A 13,869-nucleotide genomic window follows, 5' to 3' on the forward strand; every position below is an offset into this window, starting at 1 on the left:
AAAAAGAGAGAATTTTGACAGATAATTTTTATGTCTTCCAAAACTGAGAAAAACCAAGTATTTATAGACTATTTGTGGCCATTCAAATAGTCATATTTTTTCATGTAAGGTTATGTATTTTGATAAAAGGACATAACCTTTATAAAATACACACCCGTTCATGAAAAGTTGTGATTCTTCATTTTTTAACAAAAATAATTTTATTCAAAATTCCAACAGAACTTACCATATATTTTACCTGATTACAAAAAGATTATTAAATTGCTTATTCGAGCATAGTTCAATAGTCAATGGATAAGGCACATGTATATAACCCATTCTAAAGGTCAATAATTCAGTCATCCACTCTCTAGTTTATTATGGGTGAAATTACGACCATACTAGTTCACCTAAAGTGAGACTAAGGAAGCAATATGGGGTGACTCGTCTAAGTCAAATCGGTCGATCCAGACCACCTAACTAGGGACGTTAAAAATACCCAGTGACTCGAGCAACCCAAACCCTAAGGGTTGACTTGGGTTTAAAAAAATTTTTGGGTTAGGTTGGGTTGAATTTTTTAAGATTCGAAAATTCGATATAGTTTGTCGGTTAAAGAAAATTTTGGTCGGTTTATATATATATATATATAAGTTAGGGTTTCCTGCCTCCCACTTCCCTCCCCCTCGTCTCTCCCCTTCCCCCTCCGTTGCAACCCCAGATCCACCATTGAGATGCGCTCTGTCCATCAACATCAACTTTCCCTCACGCATCTAATACTGCTCCGATATTGGTGCAGCGTCTCATTCAGCTTTGGGGTTGTTCAGAGATGGAAACAACATCATATATATACATCCATTTTGGAAAAGAGATTGACCTCTTTGAGGCCATGAACTTTGATGATTCTGATTTCCACTGGTCCAACCTCCATTTTTAAGAAGAAAAAAAATATTTGGGGAAATGGGTTAAAGTGGAAAATGGAATTATTTGAAAAAATGACGAAATCAAAAGAAACTATACGCATTTTCTCTTGTTTTCTTCCACTGATTTGCGCCGTTCCGATTTAGATTCTTGCCTCTTCTCCTCCTCTCCTCTCACGATTTCATCGCCTCACATCTCTCATCGATCTCACGTTGTCACCTCTCATGATTCTCATCTCTTTGAACTCTGACCTCGGTCTTTCTCAATCTCACTTTCTCTTACCTCTCTCAACCCGGTTACTCAACTTGACTTAACCTGAAATTTTTTAGTTGGGTTGGGTTGCTATTGTGTTTGGTTCCCTTGGCTCCCTAATTTGATGAATTCAAAATTTAGAATTGGCCCAAAAAACTTCCCAAACCTGACCTAACCCAACCTGTAAACATCCCTACACTCGACCTAGATGACACTTGACTCGACCAAAGTCAAACCACCTGACCAAATGTAGCAAAGAATATTGCTACACTGCAAGTAAAAATGGTAAGTGGATATCGAGTACCATCTCCTCTAGATTAAGTTTCTAGCTTACTCGAGTACTATATATAGAATCACTAAATTTTATTTAGAGATTGAAATCCGAATGAAGGTCTAAATCCAAGCAAATAATAACATACTAAAAATCAATATGAAGAAAGGTCCCACGGAATTGATTTCACCTATTTAATCCACAAACCAATTACTTAAATTACTCAAAACTAAATGAAACAAGGCTTTTAATGACCTCTAAAAAACTTCTAAAAAACTTCTATAAATATCTCGATCTTAACCATCTTTATTTAGTCAAGCATCCCAGTTCTAATTCTAAACCACATCACTAGATTAAAGACATGAAGTATGGAGAAACACAAAATAGAACATTTAAAATCAATCCATCAGGAGAACTAAGCAATAATTAATCTTTAAAGTCAGTGGCTACATCATTTCCTAAGACAAGAAATTTATCTACTCCTATTCAAAGTAAAACAACAAACTTTCATGTAAATTTCATAACAAATTTTCAATATGCAAGGAAAGGGAGAAAAACTAAGTTCGACATTATTAATCGTTCGTCCCTGAAGCGATCTCCATGATCCTGAGTCTTGAAAATCTCTTTCCTCTACTCTCTAATGATCTCTTTGCTCTCCAAATTGACCAAAATTGCAAACTTCCTAATTACCTCTCTAAAATTCCTCCCCAACAGCGCAAACAAACAATTCTTATTATAAGAAAATTGAGACGTTGTAAATCGAGTTGAGATGCTATAGGCCACATAGTTGAGACACTCTAAATAGCATTCAAACTCTACATAGGATTGAGATACTATAAACAGGATTGAGATGCCACAACGAGTTTTATGCGAGGATGCTTTAAGTTCGTAGAGTGGAGACGCTATAGACAGCGTGTCAATGCTATATTCAGCTTGGTCATGGGATCAAATCCTTGTTGTGTATTCCTCTTCAGTCACTATTACTCTTATTTTTCTCATTTGATCCAATTACATCTCGTTTTCTTCCAATAATTCATTACTGCAAAATATGTCTAATGTGCATCAATTTTTCAATCATCAATAACAGAATGACTACAAATAATCCAATTATAATTCTCTTGAAAATATTAGCTCACATAGTGCGCTATCACCAAACAATACCTAACCTGATTAAGTCTAACCAACCAGACTCGATTGAGGCAGCCTCACTCGACCCAACTTGAGGGAAAGACTTGAGGCTTGAGGTATGTTTTACCACCCTACTTTTTGTTATTCTTAACTAAACTCTCTCTTTCTGATTTAGGCATCCGAGTGTGTTGGACTTAGCACTACATTTTTATCCACATCTCTTGTGTGATCAGTTGTGTTCGTCGGAGCATTCAACGTACAAGCCCCCACCAAATCTTGCATCAACACAAATGTCGAACTCAAAAAGTATCTGTGTAAAGAGATCAAATTTCAACACTATCAGCCTCCTAAAACGCAATCTCACATTAGCAATGAGCCCAAATCCATCTTAATCATGAAAACAAATGGGCCATTAGAGATCTCTCCATCAAGAAAGTCAATCTCAAATAAGATGATATTGACATGTCACAAATCTTACTTCCATTAAGAAGAAAACTTTAGGTTGTAGGGCAATTGACCAACTTTTTATAGTATAAAATTTGGGCAAAAAAAAGTTGGAGGGTTTAGAGGAAGCATTCCCCGCGGAAACGGGGCAGTTTCAAGATTTCCGAACACGTCTCCCTCCAAAATAAACCAATCATTATTCATTCACATGTATATTTATTTCAACTTATTAAAATTTTTCAGAGAAAAAAAATTATAGTCAAATAGACTCGTAAATAAATTAATTAATAAAGCCAGCTTTTGGCCACCTCTCTGCCGTGTGGACTCCGGCCGAAACCTCACCACAACCAAATTATGCTTCACCCCTAACATTCCAAGGTAAATTACAAATTTGGTCACTATATAGTTATAAAATTTTTAATTTACTCTTCATATTTTCAACTTATTTCAATTTTCCTTTTTAATACAACATATAGGATAGAGAGATTCGAATTTACGATTTTCTAGTTAGATATATATGTCTTTACTCATTGAGCTATATTCAGGTTTTTATTTCAATTTTTTTTTTTATAGTTTATTTAAATTACACAAATTTTTTGTGATATATTGATTTATGTAATTTAAAATAACTAATTAGGTCAACATTTTTTTTCTTAACATGGTAACAAAGGCACTGTCGTTTTCTATTGGACTAGCTATGTTATTTGACCATATTGGGGTTTAGGATTCAGTAAAATATGGAAGGAAAAATATGGATTTTTCAAGTGGATAACAAAGAGTTTAGGGGATGATTATGTGATAATCGAACATAAAGATCAAAATAAAACTTTTAAAACTATAAAAATCAAACTGAAATTAAACTCAAATTATAGGAATTAAATTTAAACTTTTAAACTATCGGATATCTATTGGGAGATTAACACCACAATGTTGTCGTGTCCCTAGTGACCGTCGAATTGTAGATTTGAAATCAATATGAACCCAATTAACGGAAAAGATTTCAGTACTACACGAGTATCATACTCCCTTTATTCATACTGTATTTTTGCCTTTATAAATAATTTCTTAATATTGTATCCATATAATTCCCGTAGTACAAGAAAATTTTCCCCAAATAAAATACAGATTTGAAATACATTTTGTAATTTTTTGTTAAATATTTTTTATTATAACAAATTGGGAGTAAGAAGATTTGAACTTTCAAGGGTTTAAACCTCCGAATTCAACGGAAGATATAGGTACCAATTAGCACTGGGTTATGTTCAGCTTGACTAAGAATGCCAATCTTTAAAATGACTTAATTTAGTACTAATTAATGGTTTAAAGCCTTTAAATTTAGGAATAGTAGTAATATGTAACATCAAAATCAAAGTTAATAATACATGAAGAATAATTTTTTTCGAAAAAAATTGAGAATAATTAATGTTTCCATTCAACAATTTATAATGTTTTATGCCTCAAAAAATAAATATATATATATATATATATATATATATATATATATAACGTTTTAATTGGAATAACATAGCTTTGTTTAATTATTTCATTATTGTGAAATTGGACTCCAAACCCCAAAATATTGTAATTTACGCTAATTTCTATTTTTAAATCTTTCACCATAAAACTGTACAAATATCTAATAGTTTAAGATGCAAAATATGTAATTTCTTTCCCTTTTTTTTTTAGTTAAAGCGCTTCACTTATTAAGTTTTTTTAGAATTTTTCGAATTACTTTCGATTATTTAACCTGATTTTGATTTTTTTTCTTTTTTTTTAAAGTATTTTTACAAGTGTTTACACTTCCAAAAGTCATGGTCGAACTCACCATGATGAGATTCGAGATTGGCTGCTTCACAAAAAATTCACACAACCCATTCTCAAGAGGGAAACCCCCTCCTTTAACTTCACGCCATGTACCCCTAAATATTATATTTTAAATTTATTGCGAACCCATAAGTTTGAAAGCTAAAAGAAATATGTTGGGAATCCAAAATTTATACTTTGCAAAGAAGAAAAAAGGTGAAATTTTTGTAGTATTGAGGAACTTTTCATCCCTTACTAAAAAAACTCTTAAATGTCAAAGAAGCTAATTAACGTTTTATCTAAAGATCTATAAACGCTATAAATAATATGGTTGGGAATGAGATCATCATGAGTATATAGATGGAGACAACTATCTCTATTAGCATGAAACTTTTTTTGATGAAATAAAAAATAAAATTGTGAGAATTATGTCCAAAACGGACAATATTATGCTACTTAAAACATAATTGTTCTTAACAAGTAGGATCGCAGTGGGAAGAAGAGTTTAACATGAATAGAAGTTAGACTGCCATCAAAGTAGGGCATTGGCTAAAAAAGAAACTTGACAAATAATTTAAAAACCATAATTATTTATAGGACAGATATACTCTTTTTCTTTTGGTTAATAATAAAAAAAAAACAATAGAGGGAGAGATTTTAAATTAAGACAAAACAAACCTCCTCTAAATTTCTTTTTTGATATACAAGCACAACAGCAGGCAGAAGATCCTGATTCTGATATGTAGGACCATACACTTTCCCCACCCCCCTAACTACTCTCCACACCCACATAACTTTAATCCTCATTCCTCACTCTATCACTCTAAAACTCACTATAATCACACCAAATTCTTCAGAAAAATAAAATGCCCATTTCACATATATCATGGACCCCCCAAAAAAGGAAAAAAAAAAGAAAAAACCCCCTCAAGATCAAGCTTTTACTCTATCTCTTAATTAGAACTTGAAGAACATTTAACTTCTATACAAGATCTATATCAGTGGTGTTTAATTAAATTCAATTGGGTTTTGTTGGAAGTTAGTGGAACAGAAGCCTCTGCAATTTGGTTGCTGTTGGAGACTCCAATTCCTCGCACGCCCTTTTCTTGTTCACTATCCCACAATTAGTTGACGGCAGGGCTTGCGGCGGCGGCGGCGGCGGAAGGGGGATTGCAATCGGCGGCAACTGGAACGATTCCAGCGGCGGCGGCGGGTGTCTCCATTGGGGGAGCGGTCCGGCGAGGAGGAGGGTCTGCAGAAGCGGGCCGGCCTTGACGACGGCCTGTAAGAGGCTACCCTTCTCCGGAAGTGGCTTTTCCGGGAGCCAGTCGGCGGCGATCTCGGCCGGAATCGGAGAGGAGACGATGCTCTCTTCGCAATCGGAGGAGGAGAAGTCGATTCCCCTTCTGGGTTCGTCTTCAATGGTGGAAATTGCAGAGACGACAGGAGGAGCAGGAGCAGGAAATAAGAGTTTTTGGAGAAGTTTTTCAGATTTTTGGTTGGCTTCGTCGCGTTCTCTAATGGCTTGAGTAAGCAGATCTTTGAGATGTGAAATCTGGTCGTCCCTCTTCTTCAGCTCCTCCTGAACCGCAATTCTGGTCTGCTCCAGCTCCACAGTGGTGCACAGAAGAGAATGCCTCAATTCGTCAATGTTCTGCCAAAAACAAACCATCAGAAACAAAACCCACAAAAATTGAGCAAGAATTGAGCAAAAACTGACCTTGGCTTGCAAGAAATAAGCCCAAGTTAAAACAGGGCTGCGATGGGCATCCATGGAGTTAGAGAAAGAAAGAGAGAGAGCTGTGGAATTTGGGGTTTTGGAATTTGGAATGGAAGTTGAGGAATTTGTTGTTATAAATAAAAAGTGGGATGCTGATGGGGTAATTTGGGGTAATTTTGTGGGAGTTTTCGTGTGTGGTTATTGGAGAGGAATGATGGGAACTGGGGATCTGATTTCAGCGACAAAACCGGGATGGATGCATCAAAACCTAATCTAATCTAATCACATTCAACCTACTTCTACTTCTACATTATCCTATCCTATACTACAATACCCTAAAGCTATACCCTTTTTTAATATACTATCATTATTCCATTTTCTTCTTGCCCACAATGTGGGAATTAAACAAACTCTCTCCAAATTCTATGATAATATTTCTATTTCTATTTTGCTTCTTGTGAACCTTTTAAGGTTCGTTTATTTTGAGGAAATGGAAACCAAGATCTGAACGGTACGATCCACTCTACCTTACCATGTGTAAGTGGTCGTCCGAGAATTGGAAAAGAAGAAGACGGAGGAAAGGAACGGGAGGAGAAGAGAAAAAAATGGGACAGTTGCAAATATGACAAAAATATTTAGTAAAATTAGAAAATAGCAACTACATTTAGCTTGTTTAAATAGAATTTAAAAAAAAAAAAACGGAGGTCCAATTTTGAAATGACAATTTTATCCAAATAATATACATCTGTAATATTTCTGTAATATATTTTATTAATGATGTATGTATGTAATATACATCTGATATACTACTGATATGAGAGTTTGTGCAATATGTATATGATATACATCTAATATATTATGAGTGTTTGTGTACTATATATATGATATATATCTAATATATTAGAGATATGACTATCTGATATACTACTTATTTAAATGAAAATTTTGCTATATTTAAAAATTTGAAAAATAGGTGACATATTTTAAAATATATAAAAACTTTTTTAAAGGTTTGGGACAAAACTTACACTTTTTGAAACTTAAAATCAATTAGATATTTATTTTCAAATCTAAAGGACACAAAATCTATTTTATCGTTTTTTTTTTATAATTTTTATAGTTAAAACTCATTAATCCGACGCTATAATCTTAAATTTGGGCCACAAAAGTTGTTGCAAAGGTTTAAACCTTAATTACCCCAAAAATTTCATAAATACCCAACTCAAAAAGCAAAATGTTGATATGACTAATTATCAGAATTTTATTTGTATTTAGATCATTTCTTTTCTTGGTTTACTTGTTAGTTTAAGGTTAAGCATTACTTTCGCTTTAATTCTAGAGAAAAATGTTGAAAATAGTCTTAATATTCAGACATCTCACTTTTTTCAATCCTAATTAATGTCTCTAAAATTAACAACATGAGTGTTTATTGCAAATGAAATTTATTACTTTTGGAAAACTACGTAATGTAATTTTTTATGGGTCTGTATTTTTTTTCCCTTTGTTTTTCTTTTTTCAAATATGGATTTGTTGATGGTAATTATATACTTTTATGGTAAAAATCTAATCATATGATGTGACAGACCACTTCGGTTTTATTTTTTTCCTTTTTTAATTTTACATTTCAACCTCTAACCTGAACCCAAGAATAGCCAAAGGGAAAATGTAATTTAACCTTGGATTTGTGAAAAGGGGGAAAAACATATTTTATATTCGGGTTGGAACTTTCTATGGTTTTATTTATGTGCTAAAATCGTAGGAATTTTTTTTCCCAGAAAAAATGTGTTTTTCTATTTTTTAAAGATAAACAAAACTAAACTACGTAGTTTTAAAACTAACTATGAGATAGGATACATACAAAGGTAAAAATACCATCTACTCCGATTCCAGCCGCAACGCTCAGTGGAAGTTGCATCTTATGTGACTTGAACCTTGTTTTTCAAGAATGTAGATGACCGATATCTAAAGAGGCATGAAATTTCAAATGCCCGGAATTTTAGATGTCTGGCATCTTCAGATAACCACGTTTGTTTCGTAGGTAGATTTTTAAGGATATCTGAGAATATTTGGATAACCACGTTTGTTTTGCTTTTTTAGAAATGTATTAAATTTATAGAATGTTCAAAAGATGCCCACACAAATATTTATATAATTTCTAAATTCATTTAATATAATAGATTTATTTAAATTAATTTAATATTTTTATTTTTTACATCTTATTTTGTAAAACAAATTAATTCATTATTAATTTAATACAAGTTTCATTTTCAACTTTAATAGTTTTTTAAAAGGACAATTATATAACTTATGTTATCTGGAGTGAAATTTATTTATCCTATCATCACATTATATCTTGGATGTAAAAAAAATGTTGCTTTACAATTATACATTTATGATAATAAATATTATTAATAATGTAATTTCTTCACAATATTAAAAATAAATGGAGATATTATATAATTTAATTGTAGTCTATTTTACATGTAAATCTAATGTACAAATATACTTAATAGCATAAAGTTATTTATTAGAAGATGAGTATATTAATTTATTTTAATTATAAATTTAAAAATAAAAATAAAGAATTTTTTAAGGAAAAAATAAAAAAAATTGATGAAAGAAAATATATGGAGAAAAAAATGAAGGGCAAAAAAGTAAAAAGTGGACTTGGAAATCCATGTTTCAAAAGGGTATTCAAAACTCGTAAGATGTCTCCCGTATGAGCATCCTAGGATATCCGGACATCTCGAGATACCCGAATATCTTACATTACTGCAAAACAAATGAGGGAATCCAAATGCTAGTCTCACGGGAATCTTTAATTCCCACAAAATACACGATCCCTCAAAGTTATTTTTTGATGCCTCAAATTATCGCCCAAGCTATCTCTTCGGGACAAAGTTCAAGGGCCTATGACTTTTAATTTTTTTTTGTTTTTTATTTATTTAAGTAAAAGAGACTAATAGACACAAGTGATGGTTAAAACCAAACATATACTTTAACCATTAAAAAGAAAAATCAAATTCCCCCATTACCCAATTAACTATACTTTTTATTTTCTTCCTAGGAATTACCGTCACACACCATGTTAGGATTCTCTAGGAATTACAATCACACACCATGTTAGGATTCTTTTGGAAAAACTTAACCTCCCATGTGAGATTGAATTGTTCAGTTCCTTCAAAGTTTACCTGGTCAAACACTGAATACCTCTATTAGATAATAGTTTTTCTTGTCTCTCATTAGGTCAGGCTAGGGCCCGATAGCTTCATAATGTTTTTTTAGTTCAATATTACTGGATAAAAATTGAACTATCAACTTTTAGTATGGTAATAAATATCTTATCCTCTAAGTTAGGATCAAATTGACTATACATATTCTTAATTTTAAGTTGATACTTGACTACTCATATCAATCTCATACGACATGCACCTTCAATAACTATTTAATTGGTAATACGGCCTAGTTGAGTCATGTTGGTCTACATAAATTATTTTTAATTTAATCTCACCCATAACCTACTTATTCTATGTTAAGGACGGTACCTCAACTACTCCAAGCTAAGTATCTTCATAATGGTATGATATTGTCCGCTTTGGACATAACCCTCACTATTTTACTTTTGATTTCACTCAAAAAATCCCGTACCAATAGAAGTATATTTTATCAATACTTATATATGTTCATGATCCTCCCTTTATTTAAGCAACATGAGACTTTGGTCGCATTCTCAATAATATTTTACACTCTATTATATCTATAAGTATATTTTATGAGAGTTTTTGGGGGTACGATACGAAGGAAAAAAAAAGCAAAAAAACAAAAAATTGGAGAGGAATTAGAATTGGGCGACCCACCACCCCTCTCGTGCCCCATTTTTGGTGTAATTATATATTTGGCATTATGCTTGCAAACAACTTTACTTTGTCTTGTAAACTTGGCATGCGTGCACCAATCCTATTCCTAGGAAGCGCCAAATTGAAGCATAAAATTAAATCACACATTTCACTCTCTCTTTATTCTTCACTCTTTATCAGGATCATGCCCTATTATGCCTCTTCTATATCCTTCTAAAACCATTGAGTTATTTTTCTTCACCCGTCAAAAGTGGAAACAATGAGGTTAAAATACTATTTTGGTCCATGTATTTTTAGCTAATTTAGTTTATTTTGGTCCCCTGTATCTTCAAGATATTCGTTTTGTTCTCAAAATATTTTTTATTGTCCCTGTACTTCTAAAAAATGATCATTTTGATCACTGTTTTGCAAAATTTCAAAATAAGTCCTATACACAATAGAAACCCTTTAATATAAGTTATGATTACATCTCATTGAGTGTAGTATATCGTGTTGAAATTGTGATAGAAAATAATGAGATAAAAATAAAATGGATCTTTTCTTTTTAAGTATAGGAACCAAATTAAAATGAATGGCTCTGGAAAGTACAGTGACTAAAATAGACCAATTTTGAAAGTGCATGGACCATAATAAACATTTTTGAAATATAAGGATCAAAATGAACAAAAGTTGAAAGTATAGGGATCAAACAAGTATTTTAACCCAAACAAATAATATTTTCTAATTAGTTAGAGAGTGTTCGGGGGAGGGTTTTAGTCAAGTTATGAGCTTCATCAGTACGCTCAAAAGAAGTACACTAAACCCACGCATCGAACTTTTTTAGTACAATATTTAAGGGTGGAAATTCAAACTCAGAACTTTTTAATCGGAGATAGATATTTTAACTAGTAGAGTTCGGTTTAGTTGACTAATCATCCGAACTTTATCCAAAAAACTCCATCTCACTCCCCCTCCACTCCTAGGGTAAAATATTGGCCCCGCAAAATCACAGTTTGGCTGAGTTAATAACCTATAAAAGCTAAGGTAAGTAGGGCTGAATTGTTACCATTTTTTCCCCTAAAAGTCAACTTGGGCAAATGTAAACACATATCATGATGATCACCAAGGATTCACTAACGCCAGTGATTTGAGATTCTTCCCTTTAAAATGGAATTCAGTAGTTTCTATTTGGAGGGGAAAATAATAAAGGCCAAGATAAAAAGATAGATTCAAACATAATTTATCTCTCCACTCCGTATATATTTGTTTAATCTTAGGCATGTTATATGGAAATGATAAGAATCATAATTACATGGATAATTCATAATTGACATAATTATGTACATGAGAGAGAGAGAGAGAGAGTTTTTCAGGGTGAAAATGGAGAGTGAGGTTATAATTATTATAAAGCAACCGAATATTCACATTAATGGATGGATAACTCTTTGTAGCGGCTCGACTGAAAGAACAAATAAAGGAGGGAGAGGACAACATATCATAATTGCACGACCACCTTTGCCGACATAACCATGCATTATGCTATAATTATGTGTAAAATTTAATGTAAATTTTACTATAATGTCCAAAGATTATACATGAAGCCCATCTTGTTTCTTTTTCTCCTTTTCCTTTTCTGTCTTTTTCATGTTAGAACAAAATTAAACATTTTCTACTAAGTATATATTCTTTGGTTTTTTTAGACCTATTTATCATTTATACATACTATATAATGTTTAAAGATTATTTATCAAACCTATTTTCTTTACGACCATTTTGTTTTGGATTAGCCTGATAACATTAAGCATTTATGACGAATTTTGGAGAGGATCACATGTCACCTAGGATCCTTCTCTTTAATAGGCGTGATTGGCCAACCAACAAACATTGGTAGTTAGAGGTGCAGGAGCATGTCGAGCTATACGAGGTCCTAACGGAGGGTGGTGGACGTCCCGACAACCAATGGGTGGTGCTTCTGCCTGTCGGTTTGTCCCCCTGCAGCCGCAGATTATAGGCTACAGTCCTCGACGTCTCCCCGAACAGTTATGATGGCGACGTATATGTATGCATGCACAATGTATGATGCTAACCGTTGGTGGTCCCCCATCTCGCTGTCGCCTTTAGTGCTCGACCCCTGTCCTGCTTGATTTTTCCCTCAACATTGAGAAATGTGAAAATGTAAAAGAAAAGATGATTCAAAATATATCCTGGCGGAGGAGTTCCATTAATTAGCAAAATATTGCCAAAGCGAGCATATCTCAGCAGTAATTGCCATATGTCTACAACTAAGAGATTGTGAGTTCAATACCTCATTCCCACATGTTGTACTAAAAAAGATTAGCAAAATATTATTTTGGTCCCTAAAATTTGATTTATTTCAGTTTCTCTACTTTTAACTTTGGTTCATTTAAGTCTCTATACTTTTACAACATTCATTTTGGTTTGGTCCTTGTATTTTTAAAAAATGACTATATTGATCGTTGGTTGTAAAATTTTAACCCAAATTTTATACACAATAGAAAATTTTTAATATAAAGTCATAGACAACATTTCAAGAAATATAACAAGTGTAGTGTTGTGTGTTGAAATTGTGATAAAAAAAAGTGAGATAAAAAATAAAATGAATAGAACAAAATAATCGTTTTTTTAAAGTATAGAGATTAAAACAAACGTTTTAAGAAGTACATGGACTAAAATAGACAAAAATTGAAAGCATGTGAATTGAAATAAACAAAACTGAAATATAGATATCAAAATAGTATTTTATTTTTAATTCAGAAGTCTCTCCTCCCCCAAAGAAAAGGGTTGGACCATTTTTCCACAAAGGGACCCACGTTATGGTGTTTTAATTTGCAAATTAAATTAAGGGCTTTAGGTAAGGTATATGCAGCACCTGAGATCATCATGATATGGGTTGGCAATGAGAGAGGATATGGAAATGGAAATGGAATTGTAAATAATTAAAATAAAATAAAAAACAAGTTGCCAAGAATGTTTGGTGGGTTAACTATAATTAGGTCGATAAGTACTTGATTACTACTAACACTATCTAGGGAGAGCTGACTTTTGCTCACTAATTTTTGTTTCAAATGCTTAGTTAACATACCAATTTTGGCTTCATCATAAAATAAACAAATGAATAACTAGATGAGTAAATGTTAAGTTTTTGAAAGATTTACCTATTAGTCTATTTTTTATGTCATTAAATGCTTGAATTTGCTTGAAAATCAACGATCACTGACAATAATAAGATATTGTCCATTTTGAGCCTAAACTCGGTTAAGTTTGCTTTTAGTTTCCCTTAAAAGACTTTGTATCAATGAAGATGTTCTTTATTTATACATAATCGAGTTTTTTTTCTTCTCCTAATTGATGTGAGATTATGTTCACATTCTAAATAATTATGCCCTCAAAAAACTGACCACCAATCATTCCCTTGAACAAATCACCATTAAGTTTCCATTCAAATAGTTACCGAGAACTTGATCTTATCTCTAGGATAACATCCACCTTCTCTAAAA

General features: G+C 32.5%; 1 protein-coding gene across 1 annotated transcript; it reads right to left on the reverse strand.

The window, feature by feature from the left end:
• Positions 1–5,474: 5,474 nt before the first annotated feature.
• On the reverse strand, positions 5,475–6,780 carry LOC111020483 (uncharacterized). Its single transcript, XM_022297167.2, has 2 exons — positions 6,516–6,780; positions 5,475–6,449 (listed from the first exon to the last, which is right to left on the reverse strand). The coding sequence occupies exons 1-2, from the start codon at positions 6,567–6,569 to the stop codon at positions 5,835–5,837; spliced, it is 669 nt and encodes a 222-aa protein (XP_022152859.1). The 5' UTR covers positions 6,570–6,780; the 3' UTR covers positions 5,475–5,834.
• Between the last annotated feature and the right edge of the window lie 7,089 nt (positions 6,781–13,869).

This window comes from Momordica charantia (assembly GCF_013281855.1).
Source record: "Momordica charantia cultivar OHB3-1 chromosome 3 unlocalized genomic scaffold, Mcharantia_2.0 BLBB01000003.1, whole genome shotgun sequence".
Classification (NCBI taxonomy): Eukaryota; Viridiplantae; Streptophyta; class Magnoliopsida; order Cucurbitales; family Cucurbitaceae; genus Momordica; species Momordica charantia.

What these genes read in the sequence shown, in the direction of transcription:
- LOC111020483 (XM_022297167.2), bottom strand. Translation starts at nt 6,569, where the DNA reads ATGGATGCCCATCGCAGCCCTGTTTTAACTTGGGCTTATTTCTTGCAA. An exon ending in CTTATTTCTTGCAAGCCAAG is followed by an intron (nt 6,450 to 6,515) that starts GTCAGTTTTTGC and finishes TGTTTTTGGCAG; the next exon opens with AACATTGACGAATTGAGGCA.